Source organism: Microcaecilia unicolor, chromosome 12 (genome assembly GCF_901765095.1).
Source record: "Microcaecilia unicolor chromosome 12, aMicUni1.1, whole genome shotgun sequence".
Classification (NCBI taxonomy): Eukaryota; Metazoa; Chordata; class Amphibia; order Gymnophiona; family Siphonopidae; genus Microcaecilia; species Microcaecilia unicolor.
The window spans coordinates 4,750,821-4,769,281 of record NC_044042.1 but is presented as its reverse complement, the minus strand read 5'-3'; the positions used below and the strand labels follow the sequence as shown (position 1 = coordinate 4,769,281).

Below are 18,461 nucleotides of genomic sequence, written 5' to 3'. Positions count from 1 at the left end.
GCATTACCCACAGACCTGAAATCAATTGTCGAAACAAATAACTTTCGCAAATCTCTGAAGACACATTTCTTCAACAAGGCCTACAAAGAGAACCAATAGCTTCACTAATCCACTTTACCAACCCACCCAGCTACGAAAGTCCACCTCTATACTCACCCGCCTAATCACTTCCTCTTTCTTCCCTTACTCAATCTCTGCACACTACTAATTGTATCTGATACCCTGGAATAATGATGTCATGTCATAACAAAACTATGTAAGCCACATCGAGCCTGAAAATAGGAGGGAAAATGTGGGATACAAATGCAATTGGTTTGTGATTTTGGTCTGAGTATTCTTGTGTTGTTATGGGGTACTTATATCTGCTGCTGATTGGCATTAGGTTGTGCTCCGATGTCACTTATTTCTTGGTTTTTGTTTTCTGTCGTAGACCTTTTTACCTAAATACAAAGACGTGAAAGAGAGAGAAGAAGTTCCAAAGGAAACCAAGCCAGCTTTCCTGAAAGGACACCTTTCCAGCGCCAATGGACACAGAGAGCCCCTCTTCTCCCCACTGCCTGCTCCTCAAGCCTCGGATCCCTCCCTGTGCCGGGCCTCCCCTTGTGAGGTTTCTATGAAGATTACAGGAGGCTCGGAGCTGAAGCACCCACCAGCAAACAGGGGCATTTGTCTGGACCTCGCCATTCTGGACAGTGCCTTTCTTCTTTCGCAGGTGGTCCCTTCTCTTCTCATGGGTGCCATCGTTCATTTTACGCAGTCAGTGACCGCCTACATGGCCTCTGCTGCTGGGCTTGGGGTGGTGGCCATCTACTCTGCAACCAAGGTGATTTTTGATAAAAGCGACATGGCCAAGTCCTGAGGTGCCCTTTTTCTATAACGTCTCCTTTGCTGTGCCCCTGGTGGGGTCCTTGGACTGTGGGAATGACATGGGGGGGAAAAAAAGTGTCCAGGCACTTCTCTCTCTTTTTGTGTGTGCACTAGCCAATCGTGAGGCAGCTTTCACGATCACCTTGGTGTCTCCACCAATAGAAAAAATGGAGAAAGGATGCCCTTCCTCTTTATGCATCTTAAGTTAATCAGATGTCCTTATTAGGAGAAGCAATCCCACCATAGCATTTAGAAAACTACTGTTTTGTCGTCTTGTTGGATGGAACATTGTGGGATGAAGTAACTTCTCTGGAGGCTTGGGTAACCTTGTCTCTGACCTCTCCCTTTTCTTCAGCTACTGCTCCTCCTAAGATCCCGTAGAGTTTAGACACCCTAAGGCAGTTTGAAGAACGATTTAAAGCCTTGAAGTAGGGGATCTCAGCAGCCAAGTTTTATAAATGCTTTCTGTTGAAGATCCAGACTGCTTGCCCCCACCTCTTACAAGCTGAATCCTTCTTCCCCCCCCCCCCCCCCCCCCCCAGATCTCATCCTCCCCATTTTCCATTCCTTCATCTCTTGGCCCCTATAGTTAACTCAGGTTGTGTGCAAGGAAAAATGGGTGAGGGGCTTCTGGAGTTCACCTATTAGTTTTCTTGCTCTCTGTTCCCCTCCCCCCCCTAGTTCCAGAAGGAGGTGCCAAACAGAGGATACAATAGTGATATCCATAAACGGTTAATGCAGTAATAGTGCACTTATGGTAATGAGACCCCCCCCCCCCCCCCAAGAGAAAGGCCCCCACTCTTGATAGGAAAAGCGGGTTTAAGCAGAAAGAGTTAAGCCAGAGAGGGGCAGGTTTGAAGTGACTTTCATTTCTGGAGGAGTCTTGCCCTGGTTTCATTCCCCTTCCCCCCCCCCCCCCCCCCCCCCCCCCAATGAGATTCTGCCAGAGGAGAAACGGCCTCGTTACGCCGGCTACCTGCCCTGCCAGAACCAGACTGGCTTCAATTTTGGCCTTTTTAGAAGCTCACAGCAAATATGTAGCCATAAAACTCATGAGTGAAGTTCATTCTTATGTTATATGTGCAAAACTAACTCCTTTTGGAGATATTAGCAGGACAGATATTATACTCTAGCGAGCATGCTTGGTTAAGTAAGTGAGGGAAGAACAGGAAGGCAGAGAGAAAGGAGGAAAAAGGCATCTGGGTTGAGCACAGATTTCCGGAAGGGGCCAGAGCAACATTTGGGGTCACTCTGAATGGCTAAGGTTTTTCCCCTCCATAGGTACTGGATGGGAGTGAATGAGGCTGAATAGAGGGATTATCCTCCTGCTGTCCTGTTTCATGTTTACAGATCAACAAGTTTTAATTAAATGTAGTGATTTGGAATTTACTGGTTATTAAATCAAAAGTCGGGGAGTTCTGCCATTAATGAAGTGGCGAATCCCTTCTCTTGCTGATTCAATTACAATTTATGTATGGGGAAAAGGAAGGCAATTGTGATCTTCTTGGAATAATTTGTGCAAATTATTGTGATTTGTCATTTTTCAGGCAGGGGATTTTTATTTGATGTTGTCTTTTTTTTCAGTGCTGCGCTCTTTGCAATATGTTCATCTTCTATTTATTTAGCAGAGTAAATGTTTATTACAATGTAAATAAAATGCGTAAAGAATTTGAGTCTGGTGCTGGTGTTCACCTGCGGTTGGGTGTGGTACTTCTGACCATAGTAACATAGTAGATGACGGCAGAAAAAGACCTGCATGGTCCATCCAGTCTGCCCAAGACAAACTCATATGTGTATACCTTACCTTGAATTTGTACCTGTCCTTTTCAGGGCACAGACCATATAAGTCTGCCCAGCAGTATTTCCCGCCTCCCAACCACCACCCCCTCTTCCCCCCAACTGCTCCGCCACCCAATTTCAGCTTGAGTTTAGACTAGGAGTTTTAAACCCAACCGTTAGGAGACGTCCAACAAGTCCAGGTTTTCAGGATACCCACAATGAATACGCAAGAGATTTGCATGCATCACCTCCATTGTATGCAAATCTATCTCATGCATATTCACGGTGGGGGATCTTGGAAGCCTGACTGCCTAGGTGTGTCCCGAAGACTGGATTGAGAACATCCAGTTAGCTTACTGGGGTTTAAAAAAAGGTCTGGACGTCTTCCTAAAGGAAAAGTCCATAGACCATTATTAATTTGACTTGGGGAAAATCCACTGCTATTTCTGGGATAAGCAGCATAAAATGTATTGAACTTTTTCGGGATCTTGCCAGGTACTTGTGACCTGGATTGGCCACTGTTGGAAGCAGGATGCTGGGCTTGATGGACCTTTGGTCTGTCCCAGTGTGGCAATAAGTGCTTATGACGATTCCAGCTCAGATAAATGACCTTGTAGATTTCCTCTCTTCTCTCAATCCATCCATTTACCTAGTGTGATGGTCAGTATAGCACCCCCTGGTTTATGCCACTGGTAATGCGATTATGTCATGGAGAAACATCTAAACTTTTCAAACATGTCCGCTCAGGCCTTCTAGTCTCTGTTAGTTCCTTTCAGTTAGAATGTGGTAAGTCTGGTTACAATAGGGCCTGAAGATAGCCCAAGATTTCTCTTCTTTGCATTATCTGGCCTCTACAGAGTGCATTCAGCTAGTAGCATGCAATAATTTCCAACTGTTACTGAGTAATTTTCTGCCTTGCCAATATTTGCCATTCCTGCAGCAACATAAGAATAGCCATACTGGGTCAGACCAGTGGTTCCTGCAGCGCAGTATCCTGCTTCCAACAGTGGCCAATCCAGCTCACAAGTACCTGATAGAATCCCAAATAGTAGCAACTTTCCATGTTACTAATCCCGGGGCAAGCAGTGGCTTCCCCATGTCTGTCTCAATAGCAGACTATGGATTTTCCTCCAGAAACTTGTCCAATCCTTTTTTTTAAACCGCTATTACCACATCCTCCAGCAATGAGTTCCAGAGTTTAATTATTTGTTGAGTGAAAAAATATTTCCTCCTAGAATTTCCATGTAACTTCAGTGAGTGAACCCTAGTCTTTGTACTTTTTGAAAGAGTAAAAAATCAATTCACTTTTACTCGTTCTACACAACACAGGATTTTGTAGTTCGAAATAGAGATACACATTTTAAATATTTACCTGATAAATGTAATGTTACTATTTATTTGTGAAGCAGGCCTTGGACTAACTCTGGTGCTTCTGGATTTTGGCCCTAGTGACAGAATCATCATGACGCTGCTGCGGCTTTACCAGCCCAAACAAGCTTCAGTGGCGGCTGCTCAATCGCCCCTTTGCCTTCTGTTGCCTCCCAACTGCCACTAGTTGAAAAGTTAGTTTTAAAGAGAGAATCTTTAAACAATATTTATATCTCTCTGCTGTCTGTTTTTGCACATTTCCTGAAGACGTGAGGACTAGACCTCAGAAGGCGAGGAAGGTTGTTCTGTCATATCCAACCACCAGCCAGCAGGTGGCACACTTAGCTGCTCTATGTACTTCCTTGTGTTTTGGTTAATGTAGCAAGATATGATGGAGGTGACTTTGGCAGACTGTATTATACTTATATCTGAAGGGAAGAGAGAGGAAGGAGATGAGGAGAAAAACTGCACATGGATGGACAAAATAGGCAGAAGCTGGATCCACTGGATAGTCAAGTCTGTGGAGGAACCAGCTTTTACTTACGGATGTAGGGCAAGAAATGAAGAAGAAAGGAGGAAAGATAAGAAATAAATGGAAAGGAAGCCATGGAAACAAGAGTTAAGAGAACAGATAGAGAGCAGAAGAATCCGAGACTGGGACCAATATGGATAGAAAAACAAAGTCACTAGACAACAAAGGTAGTAAAAATCATTTTCATTATAGTGTTTGGAATATGTCCACTTTGAGAATCAGGTGCTCAGCGTTAAAAGTTTTATATTTATTTACTTATTTATGGCATTTTAGCCCACATTAAACTTGGATTGGAACCTGGGATCAATTAAATTTTTTTTTTCCTGAAGAGGGTAGTGCATTGCCCCCTCCCCCACCCCAGGCTCTCTCCTTGGCTGTAGCCAGCTCTACAATTTTGAGGGGGGGGGGGGGGGGGGGTGCAGAGGTGGACCAGGCAGAGAGCCTGTTGTTAAACATTTACCAGCACACCACTGGGGTGAGGGGTGGTGGCAGTGAAGTAAGAGAAGCTGCCACTTTACCCTGTCTGCAGATACACAGCCACGGAGCTCCCTGTCCCACTTTCAAACGTCAGGCACAATCACCATAATAATTGTTCTCCTCCTCCAACCAAGTAGTTTTGGTTGTAGCTTATTAACTTACCACATTTTCAATAAAAGTATAACAAATTGGTTTATAATAACCGACCAGAGCAGGAAGCTTAAGAAATGAGGATGCTACGCTTGAGCCCAGAAATAGTAACTATCACATCTCTAGAAAATCTTGTGAGAATAACAGAGTTCCTAAAGCAGAGTCTGTAGCCGTCAGAGCCAAGAAGAGGGTGTGAGGGAGGTGAAGATAGTGCTCTGCATGGATTCCAAACTTGGTTCATACTGAGAATGAAGTTGACCTATTGATTGATATTACAGGACACCTTTATGAGATAAACCACCACCACTTACAATAAAACTAGGTGTAGCTAGTACTATAGAGAGGCAAGGAATCACAGCAAAGAAAGTCAGCTACAATCAAAGTTCATAGGCGGGAAGATGCAGCCTGCCGGCCGTAGCCTGTGTATGAAAGCAATCTGTAAGCCATGTTGTGTGGCTAACGGGAATCGCAGTGAACATTAGAGAGAATCCTGGCTCTGTTCTGAAGCGATGGCAGACGATGTCAAGAAGTCGGTCTTAATGATCCACACATTGTATTTACACACACACACACTCATTCTCTCTTAACTTGTATGGAATCCTAAATGTTGGATAGCGTGCCGATCATGAAGAAACCTTTTCTGTGCTAAGTATTGAAAGTAATTTTTAAATCCTTCTGTACTGATGCTGTGGGAACTACATGAGAAGCTGACATCAAGTTCGTGAAACCAGACTTATTTCAAAGTACCGTTTAGTTGTCATTGAAAAAACTGAGAATTGTGTAAATTTATAGTTGTTACAGTGGACTATTGAGCATTAATGAGATTAATTACAGGACTATTTTAATCTGTTAAGTGATGCTGTCTGTCTATATCTGGTGAAAGTGTCTTTGGCTATAACATATTCTTGAAACACTTTATACCAGAGAGAAAAAGAAGGAATGTTCTGTGTCTTATCAAACCTGTTGTCTACAGCAGACACTCGAATGACTGATGTCACCTGACAGCACAGAGACAGAACTGATCTCCCGAAGCTAAGCACAGTGGTCTCCTCAGCTCAATTTAAGGAATTCTCCTACGCTGATGATCGGAAGCACAGGCAGACGCTAGAGGCCATTAGCCCTGGACTAACACCCGCATTTGCCTACGCCCCAGGATCGGAGCTAAAAGAACACGCACACTGGTTCTGATCACTAATGGCATGCAAACGAGGGTCTCCCGCATTCCTCTCTTATAATCAGTGGGCAGCATGGCAAACAAGGGTACTGCTCCTGCTGCAAACCCTACGCCAGCTCGGAGCTGGCATTGGGGTTGGCCAGCAAGTGAGGAATGGGGGAGGCCAATAGCAGAGGTTTGACAGGACTGGTATTTTCTCCCAGACTTGTCGAACTCAACCCCACTCCCACCTCCCAAGCACAAGACTGGGAGGGCTGGTGGACCGCAAGGCCGCTCCCCCACCCTCCCAAACAATAAAAAGACCCTGGTGGTCCAGTGGGACCGCTAGTCCTGCACACCCGCACCTGTGGCCTACCTGGTAGTGTGAGGAGGGAGGGACTAGTACTCCCTCCCTCCTCTGTGGGCACCGCCTCTGCCCTATCCGCTGCATCCTTAACTTAAGGGTTAAACCCTGCTCAGTGCATCCCAGAATGCAGCGGGCAGGGTGCTGCCATTTTGAGGAGGGAGGGGGTACTAGTCTCTCCAACTACAAGGTAGGCTAAGGGGGGGGGGGGGGGAAGTGCCGGTGCGGATGTGGAGGGCTAGCAGTCCCACTGGACCACCAGGGTCATTTTAGTGTTTGGGGGGGGTGGGGTTCTGGAGGCCCACCTCTCCATGCCTTGTGTTTGACAGGTCCGACCTTAGGCTTTGGGTTTATTTGTTTTTTGACAGCCTGGACCTGCCAAACAATGTCTGTGGGCCAGGGCCGCCGAGAGCCGGGGCCGGGACAAGGCCACCCCCGGCCCCCCCCCCCCCACCCGAGGTCGCCGCCCACCTGAAGTCGCCGGGCCCCCCCCTCCACCCGCTACCGGGCCCACCCTCTACCGGGCACGGAACTAACCTTAAGCCTCCTTCTTTCACTTCGCGCAAGCAGCAGCAGGGCAGACCTCTCCTCCTTCCTTCCGTGCCCCGCCCTCGCGGACGTTACGTCAGGCGAAGGCGGGTCACGGAAATAAGGAGTGGCCTGCCCTGCTGCTGCTTGCACGAAGTGAAAGAAGGAGGCTTAAGGTTAGTTCCGGAGCGAGGCGGACGGGCGGGCCACACTGCAGCGGCTGCGCCGAGACCCTCTGGAGGCCCGGGCCCGGGGACTTTTGTCCCCCCCCCCTCTCGGCGGCCCTGCTGTGGGCCATTGTGCCTTTGGGCATTTGTCCAGACACAATCCTCTCACAGAAGTACCCCAATGATCAGAGCTAACAGCACACCTAAATTTGCATGCTCTTATCTCTGATCATAGAGGTATTAATGCCTTGCGCTGTTCTGGTACCAATTTTAGAGCTCTATTTGGAACAGGGCGGGGTTCTGAAGGATTGTGGGACTTGGTAACCCTTCTGTCTACGGAAAACATGTGTAGCAGGTGAGCAGTATTGCTTTTCCCACTGGCAAGCAGGCTTGAGTCAGGTACAGAACTGAGCGACTCTCAAGCTTAGAACCGCTCAGTGTAAAATTAGTTTACTCCTTAGAGCAGCCTGCACTGTTGACAGTTCACAGGGATGGATTAGCCAGTACCCCATGACCAAAAGCAGTGTCTGGGGCTGAGGCCTGGTCCAAATTTAATTTAATTTTCATGGAATTGATATACTGCCTTGCTGTCATATAACCAAAGTGGTTTACATATATTATATACAGGTACTTTCTCGGTTCCTAGTGGTCTCATAGTCTAAGTTTTGTACCTGGGCCAATGGAGGATTAGGTGGCTTGCCCAGGATCGCAGGCAGCTGTAGTGGGAATTTAACCCAGTTCCCCAGGTTCTCTGCCCACTGCACTAACCATTAGGCTACTCCTCCATGTCAAACAATAATGCACCGTGAAAGTATGAGGAAAGGACCAGGCAGCTGCTTTGTAGATGGTATTAAGTGAGGCAGAGTTTGGAAGGGCCACTTTGATTGCAGTAGCTCTAATCTAGCTGTTCTCAACCCAGTCCTTAGGAGCCAGTCAGGATTTTAGGATTCCCACAATGAAGATGCATGAGACTATCTCCTGCATATTCACTGTGGGTATCCAGTAGTAGTAGTGTGTCCCGAGGACGGCTTTGAGAACCCCTTGATGGACTGCTGAACACTGCGAGCAGAAACTAAAGCCTGCTCCTTTTCAAGACGATGGGGGATGGAGACTTCAGGTCTGGATGAAGAAGGCTGTCCTAGCGAGCTTTTAATGGCGGAGTAATCTAATAGAGCAGTGGGCTGAGACCTGAGGGAACCCACTTCAAATCCCACTGTAGCTCCTCGTGATCTTGGGTAAGTCACGTAATCCTCTGTTCTCACAGATTGTGAGTGCTCCAGGGCAGGGGCGTAGCCAGACCTGCCATTTTGGGTGGGCCCACAGTTAACCTGGGTGGGCCCTTCCCACCCTCACCCTCGTAAATGCATACAGTTTTTTTTAACCTTCCCTTCCATCTCCTCTGCCCCTACTCACGTTTTTATCTTTCGCCCTCTCCTCCGCCCCAGACCAGCATCTGCTCACCCATTCCATCCTCGTCTGTCATCTGCCCATCTCTGTCTGAACCCCCTGCAGGGCACCGGGTCGGTCCTGGCGCTACGCTGCTGCCCTCCGTTGTCATCTTTTTCTGGCAGAGGTGTTAGTTCTACTTCTGCTGCTCATCTGCAGCGGATCCGCGCGCTGCCAGGGCTGTCTGTATGCTGCTGCGACTGCTTCCTTCCGGCTGGCCTCACCTTCTCCGATACTCTTAAGAGGCGGGCCAGCGCAGAGGAAGCAATCGCAGCAGCATATAGACAGCCCTGGCAGTGCGTGGATCCGCTGCTGCAGATAAGCAGCAGAAGAAGAACTAACACCTCTGTCAGAAAAAGATGACAATGGAGGGCAGCAGCGTAGCGCCAGGACCGACCCAGTGCCCTGCAGCTTTGCTGTAGTAGACTGCTGTGGCGCTGTCCAAAGGGGAGGGAGGGGAAAGAAGGCCTGCAGCGTGCCGGCGGCGGATCGGTCTAATTCTTTTGGCATCTGCGACTCTGCACCATTGCTGGGTGGGCCTGAGCTCAAAGTGGGTGGGCCCAGGCCCACCCGTGGCTACGCCCCTGCTCTAGGGACAGAAAATGCCACCTGAATGGTCCCCACTTTGATAGCTTTTGGGCTTGCAGGCTGTATAAAATAAATAGTGCTACTACTACTATTTAGCATTTCTATAGCGCTACAAGGCGTACGCAGCGCTGCACAAACATAGAAGAAAGACAGTCCCTGCTCAAAGAGCTTACAATCTAATAGACAAAAAATAAAGTAATCAAATCAATTAATGTGTATAGGAAGGAGGACAGGAGGATAGGTGGAGGCGAGTGGTTACGAGTCAAAAGTAATGTTAAAGAGGTGGGCTTTCAGTCTAGATTTAAAGGTGGCCAAGGATGGGTCTCAGGAAGTTTATTCCAGGCGTAGTGTGCTAACAATAAAATAGTGCTAACAATTGGAATAGCTTGCAAGGGTACAGAACGGCCAGGTTCTCAAGAAGAATGAAGCAGCTCTGTCGAGGCCAAGGGGCACCATGAGAATCATAATGCTTCCCTGGAACTCGTCTGAAAGGAGAATTGGAGGGTAGGAATAGAGGTACAACATAGTCCAGGGAATTGCCAGGACATCCAGGCAGAAAGAAGCAATACAGAAGAAGCTCTGTACTCTCCTCCCTAGAGAAAAGATCCATCTGGGGCATCTCCAACTCCTGAAAGACAGAATTCAGAAGAGTTGCAGAAGAGGCCCACTGCTGAGTTTGTTAGCTAGATGATTTGTGATTGGCTGTAGCAACAATGGTCTGCTTCTCAACAAAGGTGCAGAGAACCTATATCCCCCCCCCCCCCCTCTCCTCATTACCACTTGATTGTCTGTCTGTCTGTGGAACCTTGATGGAGCAGTCATAGGGTATCAAAGATTGCCTTGAGTTCCAAGGGGTTGATATGAAGAGTTGTCTCATATCTTGACCATATTCTCTACAAATGTGAATCCCATCCTCAAATCAAGGCCTGCTGCCATAGTGCAAAAGGAGTGTTACCATTGTAATGCAGAGGTGAAGCGAAGAAGTTGGGTAGAATATGGAGGGGAGAGTTTTGGAGTGTTAGTCTCATCGGTTCTTGGGCTTCCATTTTTTAAAAGTGCAAAGGGGATGCCATGAACAGCCATGGCCGTGGTCCCCAGCATCTCTAAGTATGCTCTGACTGAAACTTTGGGCGCTGACTGTATGGCAAAAAAACCTTGGCCGTGAACGTCTGCATTCTGTCTGCTGGAAGAAAGGCTCTGGATTTGACTCCCATGATGTAGCATGGACTTCGGAAAATTAATAAGGGATCCCAGAGGCTGAAGGAGAATGATTGTTTTCTTCAGGAGAACTAAGGCCTGTGACGCTTCAGCTACTAGAAACCAGATTGATTTGATTAGTTGATTAAAAAAAATATTCTTATATGCTGCTGCATCTACCGATCTAGGTGGCTCCCAAACTGCATAAAAAATAACTATACACAACATTTTATACACATTCAATGCAGTATATAATTCAAAACAATTAATACAATATGAAACATGCTGTCTGTCAGCTCCCAAATTCCAGGAGCGAGATATGTGTAACTCCACGTGATCCCACCCTACTTGTACCTTAAGAGACCAGAGACATTACCATCACCTCTAGACAGTTCAAATGGACTTGCCTTAAGGAATGGTGCAGAATTAATCATCATTGATTCAAGTTCGAGGTTCCTGCTTCCTTAAAATAACTCTTCTCCCTTTCTGAGCTGCCCTGAGAGGGAGAGAAGAGGACAAGCCACTTGGATGAGAGGGAGGGAATGGGGAAAACTGCGTGGATGTGAGAGAAAGAAGAGGATGAGAGGGAGAGAGACCTTAACGGAGAAGAGAAGGAGACATGTATATGGAGGGAAGGGAAAAGGGAGAAATACAGTATATAGAAGGAGTGGAGAGGAGAAGGGGACATTCTGCTCATGGAGGGGAGGGAAAGGAAAGGGGGATATTCTACTCATGGTTGTTTGCTTTGTTTGGAAATATATTGCTCATGGATGTTTGCTTGAACCAGTGCAACACCTGTGAGAGTGCAGGTGCAAGGGGATCCGGGAAGGCACGAAGAAAGGGGGTAGAGGGAGCCAGGGAATCCCAACAGGGCAGATTTCATGTGCACAACACCCACATCCAGAAAGCTGGGCTACCGGAGGCAGAGAGGTTGGCTGGGTTAAGGAAGAAGGGGAGGAACTACCAGTCCCAGAATCCTTCTCTTCCCCACCCGGCTGTGCAAGAGTTAGGGGAGGAGATAGAAGATTGGGAAATTGTCTCTGAGGAAGGTGATGAGGGCCAGCTGGAGAGATTGGGGGCGGGGGAAGTTGGAGAGGAGGATAAATTGGAGATTACTGAAGGGCTAGGGGAGGAACAGATGGAGATTGGAGCCCTGGCTCAAACCCAAAAAGCTGCTGTAAGAGGGTGGCTAGCTGTACCTTGGAGAGACTGGTGGAAGACCGGAGGAGAGAGGCTGAGGCACTGGGGGAAATCTCTACTAAAGAGGAAACAGGTGCAGCCTGTGGGAGAGAAAGAGAGCTGGGCACAATTGAAACCCCAGCCTGAACCAGGTGGGAATAAAGCTGTGTAACCATGCTGTAAGAAGGTACAAGAAAGACTGTGTAAACTGTTTCATACTAAAAAGGTCTGGGCTGCAACCTACCAAGCTATTGGGTTTTTCCCTCTGATAATGTACTGTTCCCTAAGTGAAGTAATCTGAGCTAAAGTGAAGTTATATGGACTGTTTTTGAACCTGAATCTGACTGTGTTGAACCTGAATTGTGCTCTGGGCTGCTGGCCTAAACAACCTGGAGTGAAGGGTGTTTTGTTGATTTGAAGCAAGAAAATAAAAGCTCTTACTTATAAACATTGGGCTTTGAATGTGCCTCTGTGAAAGGAACGGAGGGAGGAGGAAGTCCTGGGAGTTCACAGGGCCTGGAGCCAAGGCTCAGAGGAGCCAGATTGCTGTGGAGTGAAGGCAACAGTCCTGTGGAGGAAGAGGCAGCTAAGCAGGGTCAAGCCTGGCTGGGTCCTGGATGGGCGACCCAGCTACACACCGTAAATCCCATCCTAACTTAGAGGTCCTTTTACTGAAGGGAGTTAAGGCCTAATGGGGGAAATTCTAAATATGGTGCTAAAAAAAACGCACCTAGCTTTATTCTATAAACCTTACCTAGAGTTAGGCCCAGTTTACTTAATATACAAAAGCCTGTCTCAACTAAAATTTAGGTCTGGCTATTTATACCAACTTAAAACCTGCTGTAAGTGCACAGATCGGGCATATTCTAAAACACCCGTGTGTAATTCTTAGAAACGCCCATGACCTGCCCAGGCCCCTCCCATGGCCATGCCCCTTTTTGAGATATGCGCTTTAGAATTTACATACCATGTTATAGAATACACTTAGAAAGTTGTGTGCGTAAATTCTAATTAGTGCCAATTATAAGCACATAAGTATTGCCATATTGGGACGGACTGAAGGTCCATCAAGCCCAGCATCCTGTTTCCAACAGTGGCCAATCCAGGTCACAAATACCCGGCAAGATCTCAAAAATGTACAAAACATTTTATGGTGCTCATCCTAGAAATAAGCAGTGGATTTTCCCCAAGTCCATTTTAATAACAGTCTATGGATTTTTCCTTTAGGAAGCCATAGTAATATAGTTAACGATGGCAGGTAAAGACTTGAACGGTCCATCCAGGCTGCCCAAACCTTTTTTAAACCCTGCTAACCTAACTGCTTTTACTACATTCTCTGGCAACGAATTCCAGAGTTTAATTACATGTTGAGGGCTTCCAATTGCTTGTCACACCAATTATTGGCACTGATTGGCTTGTTAATTCATTAATTTGTGCATGGAATTTGGCTGCACATATAGAATACCACCAACGTGTGCTTAATGTGCAAGAAAACACTGCAAAATATGTTATAGCATTGTGCAGTAATATCCCCTTTCTGTGCACCAACCACATGTTATTCATTTTTTTTATTATATTTTTTGGAGGGGTGTGTCATGGGTGGAGAATAAATCCTTTTTAATTGATTAATGTAAAGTGAAAGGCAGGGATAACTACAAAATCAGATTAATTAAATGATACTATGTGATTAATTAAATGATACCGTGGACCAATGAGGAGGCAGGCGAGTCAAGAGTGAAACTGTTCTTGTGAGACAAATCGCTGCTGAGGTCTTGAATCAATCATAGTATATAAGCCTGCTTGATTCTTAGACAAATGTTACAAGTTTTTCTTGGCGTTGGGTTTTATATTTGGTGAGTAAATGGATGGAGGACAGGTGCATTAACCTGTGCTAACTGGCCAAGACTGAGTTAAATAGAAGGCAGTGGTGTAGGAATGGGGGGGGGGGGGGGGGGGGGCGGTCCGCCCCAGGTGCACGCCGCTGGGGGGGGTGTCGGCTCCGCTGGTTCCATGCTCCCTTTGCCCTGGAACAGGTTACTTCCTGTTCCGGGGCAGAGAGAGCAGGGAACCAGCGGAGCCGATGCAGCTCCCAGCAACGTGCACTTGGGGGCGGATCGGCCCGCCTGCCTCTCCCTCGCTTCTCAATGTAAGTATTCGCTCGGGGTGGGGGGGGGGGGGGGGGCGGAGGGGGTAGGGTGCGCCGTGCTGCACACGGGGGGGGGGGGGGGGTGCAGCGGCAACCCACCCCAGGTGTCAGCCACCCTCACTACGGCACTGATAGAAGGGAAGGGGACTGGGACTTGATTTACCGCCTTTCTGTGGTATTTTGCAACTACGTTCAAAGCGGTTTACATATATTCAGGTACTTACTTTGTACCAGGGGCAATGGAGGGTTAAGTGACTTGCCCAGAGCCACAAGGAGCTGCAGTGGGAATCAAACTCAGTTCCCCAGGATCAAAGTCCACTACACTAACAATTAGGCTACTCCTCCGCCCAGTGTTCATTAAAATGCAGTCAAATATTGGCATTTAAATAAAAAGAACCGAGTGTGCACACTGAAATAAAAATATTTTTTAAAAACGTCACCGGCTCCTGTGCTTTCTTGCAATGGGTATCATGGTTTCTCAGCAGCTGGACCTGGACCTGACTCCAGATCTCCTCCTTGATGAAGCTCTTCTGGACAGATTCTCAACACCTACAATCCTTCTCAACAAAATCAACAAAGCAAGCCCTTAATTTCTTGTGCGTGCAACTAAGTCAGCACCTTTTTGGACTGTAAGGCCATGAATACTAGCTATTTAGGAAAGCAAAAATAATTGTTTGGCCCTGTTCTAATTTCCCAATAACCCAATAAGGTCTATGGATGCAGAATCCCAGCAGTGCTCAATCTCGCCACTGCAGCTCCCAAACCTAATCACACTGACCACCCTTCAACATCTTCTGTCCTTCTGTGACTGTTCTCTTGTGCTTGACTGCTTAAATATTTTAAATTTAAATGCTTTACTTTTTGTCTATTAGATTGTAAGCTCTTTGAGCAGGGACTGTCTTTCTTCTGTGTTTGTACAGCGCTGCGTACACTTTGTAGCGCTCTAGAAATGTTAAATAGTAGTAGTAGTATTCTCTACTTAAGAGAACCATTTAACTGACATAACATCAGAATTGAACAAAAATGCAGTGATGTTCCTAGGTTGGCTGCCACCCGGGGTGGATCACCACTGCCTCCCCCCCCCCCCCCCCCCCCCCCCGCGAATCACAACACTCCCCGGGCACATCACCTCCACCCCCCCAAGCATATTGCTCTTACCTCCTGGGGGTGCAGGGAGCTGTCATGCGGCTGTCGCCTCCGCCGGTTCCCTGCCCCTGAACAGGAAGTAACGTCAGGTAGGGTTACCATATGGCTCCAGAAAAAGGAGGACAGATTGAGCCAGTCTGGGTTTTACTTCCATTACTTTCAATGGAAGCAAAACCTGGACTGGATCAATGTGTCCTCCTTTTTCTGGAGCCATATGGTAACCCTACGTCAGAGGAAGCAGGGAACCGGTGGAGCCGACAGCCGCATGGCTGCTCTCTGCAGCCCCTTGCAGCATGCACCTGGGGCAGTGGGAAGTACTGCATCCCCCACTGCCCTTGGATCTCGGGTACTGCCCGGTTGCCCAAACGGTCAGTCCGTCCCTGAGTGGGAGTAAAACCAGGACTGCTTCGGAAAACTTTTCAGATTCAAACTCTAGGAGCGGCTACAGCTGAAAGCAAGCAAGGGCTACAGGATCTCCTGGTCCAAACGTGGTTGATAAAACTTTCCAGAAACACAGCACAAGGTTGTAGGCCAAGCAGAGACTCAAAAGTACTTCCTTAAAAAATTTCGATTCCCACTTCAGGCACAGGCAGCTCCTTGTGACTCTGGGCAAGTCACTTAACCCTCCATTGCCCCATGTAAGCCGCATTGAGCCTGCCATGAGTGGGAAAGCGCGGGGTACAAATGTAACAAAAATAAAATAGATACTATTGGAGATTCTACATGGAATGTTGCTACTATTGGAGATTCTACATGGAATGTTGCTACTATTGAGATTCTGTTGCTACTATTGGAGATTCTACATGGAATGTTGCTATTCCACTAGCAACATTCCATGTAGAAGGCTGCGCAGGCTTCTGTTTCTGTGAGTCTGACGTCCTGCAGGACATCAGACTCACAGAAGCAGAAGCCTGCGCGGCCACATTGGTGATCTGCAAGGGCCGACTTCTACATGGAATGTTGCTAGTGGAATAGCAACATTCCATGTAGAATCTCAATAGTAGCAACAGTGGAGGAGTGGCCTAGTGGTTAGGGTGGCGGACTTTGGTCCTGAGGAACTGAGTTTGATTCCCACTTCAGGCACAGGCAGCTCCTTGTGACTCTGGGCAAGTCACTTAGCCCTCCATTGCCCCATGTAAGCCGCATTGAGCCTGCCATGAGTGGGAAAGCGCGGGGTACAAATGTAACAAAAATAAAAAAAATTCCATCTCCCTTTTCAGGGAAGTGTAGTAATGTCTGACTGCAGCCAGGAGGCAGTCATTTCTGTGACAGGGTGGGGAAATAAGTATATGATTACTTGTTTTTTATATAATTGTTTTAGACTTTAAATGGTATGTTTGGATGTTGTTTAACTGGTCTTGAGTGAATGTCTTTTCCTATGTTTTGAATGACGTTCCTATCTAGGTTTGTTTTTATGTTTTGCCTATGTATTTTAAACCGTTTCGTTTTGCACACAAAAGAAGCGGAATAGCAAACTGAGTAAAGGATAAAAGATGAAGTAGGTGGTCCTGGTGTTTCTCCTTCAGGGCAGATCACTGTCTCCTGCAGGGTTGCCAGATGGGCGGTTTTCCGCAACCCACCGCGGGAAACTTTTGCCCGCGGCGGGTTGCGTTTTTTTGGGCGGGTTTTGGGGCAGTTTTTCGGCCAGCGGGGGTGGGGCTAATGGTGACAGAGGCTGGGTTTATGACGTTTTGGGCGGGGTTTGCCGATGTATTGGGCGGGGCGATGACGGTGGGGGTGGGGCTGATTACGGCGGGGGCGGGGTTGATGATGGAAGGGGCGGGGTTGATGATGGAAGGGGCGGGGTGATGACATCGGGGGTGGGGTGTGTGCGGTTTTTGGGTGGGTTTTGGGCTGTTTTGGGTCGGAATTTTTTTTTTTTTTTTTTTATGGCAACCCTGCCTAGGATCAGTGCAGTATTTCAGGGCAGGATCAGTAAAGACCCTGGGGGCCCTGAATCCAGAACAGAATGAGCCCCCTGCTGTCATTTAGATCTCAAGACCTTCAAATTAAATCCTGCTGGGTAGCCTTAGGTAGGTCATGGATTATCTCTAGACAATCTTTTGCCAGGACTGTTGGCTTAAGGCTTTAGGGTGGAAGTTCAAACACTTTTTTTTTTTAGTTTATTTACATAAGGTGTGCACAACTTTCATATCCTTTTCAAAAGAGCAGTACACGTTATGTAGAAGATCCTCCAGGCTAGACAAAGAACATATGTTCATGGCTGGCGTACTTATGTTTATGAGCTTGACATATCCCGTGAGCTAGGCATTGGCCTCTATAAACCATTGGGCTGCTAAAGAGAAGAACAGAGAGAAGGAAAAGAAGTTATGTTAGAGGAGGGTAGACAAGCTTGAAGAGGTGTGTTTTTATAGCTGATTTGAATTTGCCATAGGAAGGTTCAGATCTGATGTGAGTGGTACGGAGTTCCAAAGTTTAGGCCCGGCATAGCTTATGGCAGTCGGACCACAGAGGGAGGGGGAAGTTGAAGACCACCCTGGTTGAGAGAAGGGAGCAAGACAGGAAATACTACTACTACTACTACTTAACATTTCTAAAGCGCTACTAGGGTTACGCAGCGCTGTACAATTTCACAAAGAGAGACAGTCCCTGCTCAAAGAGCTTACAATCTAATAGACATGTGAATGGTCGGACCGATAGGGGTAGTCAAAATAGGGGCAGTCTGGATTCACTGAATGGTAAGGGTTAGGTGCCGAATGCAGCATTGAAGAGGTGGGTTTTAAGCAAAGACTTGAAGAGGGGCAGGGAGGGGGCTTGGCGTAGGGGCTCAGGAAGGTTGTTCCAAGCATAGGGTGAGGCGAGGCAGAATGAGCGAAGCCTGGAGTTGGCGGTGGTGGAGAAGGGTACTGAGAGGAGGGATTTATCCTGTGAACGGAGGTTACGGGCGGGAACGTAAGGGGAGATGAGGGTAGAGAGGTAGTGAGGGGCAGCAGACTGAGTGCATTTGTAGGTAAGAAGGAGAAGCTTGAATTGAATGCGGTATCTGATTGGAAGTCAGTGAAGTGACCTGAGGAGAGGGGTGATATGAGTATATCGGTTCTGGCGAAATATGAGACGTGCAGCAGTGAATAAGGGTTAGGAGTTAAACGTTTTTAGTGATCAAACTGTTATGACTGTTTTTAGTGATCAGACTATTATAACTGAAATAGGGACTAAGGAGATGGGACAGGTAGACTGGGACTGAAGGAATACGCGATTTGATGACAAGCATCAATAGTTTAAACTGTATGCAAGCTGAGAGGGGTAACCAGAAGTGGAGTGATGTGATCAAAAGGTTTGGAGTAGTGAAGGAGGCGAACAGCAGTGGACTGAACAAGTTGGAGGTGTTTTAGTGAAGAAAGAACTAGGCCGGC

General features: G+C 47.3%; 1 protein-coding gene across 6 annotated transcripts in view; it reads left to right on the top strand.

Moving 5' to 3' along the window:
• The window catches only part of SLC45A3 (solute carrier family 45 member 3), a 42,183-nt gene extending 39,643 nt beyond the window's left edge, over nucleotides 1-2,540 (top strand). For all 6 annotated transcript variants that reach the window (XM_030221224.1, XM_030221219.1, XM_030221221.1 and 3 more), the window contains exon 5: nucleotides 431-2,540. In XM_030221224.1, the coding sequence (XP_030077084.1) occupies nucleotides 431-859 (429 nt within the window). In that variant the 3' untranslated portion in view covers nucleotides 860-2,540. The remainder of the gene's footprint in view (nucleotides 1-430) is intronic.
• The last annotated feature ends 15,921 nt before the right edge of the window (nucleotides 2,541-18,461 follow it).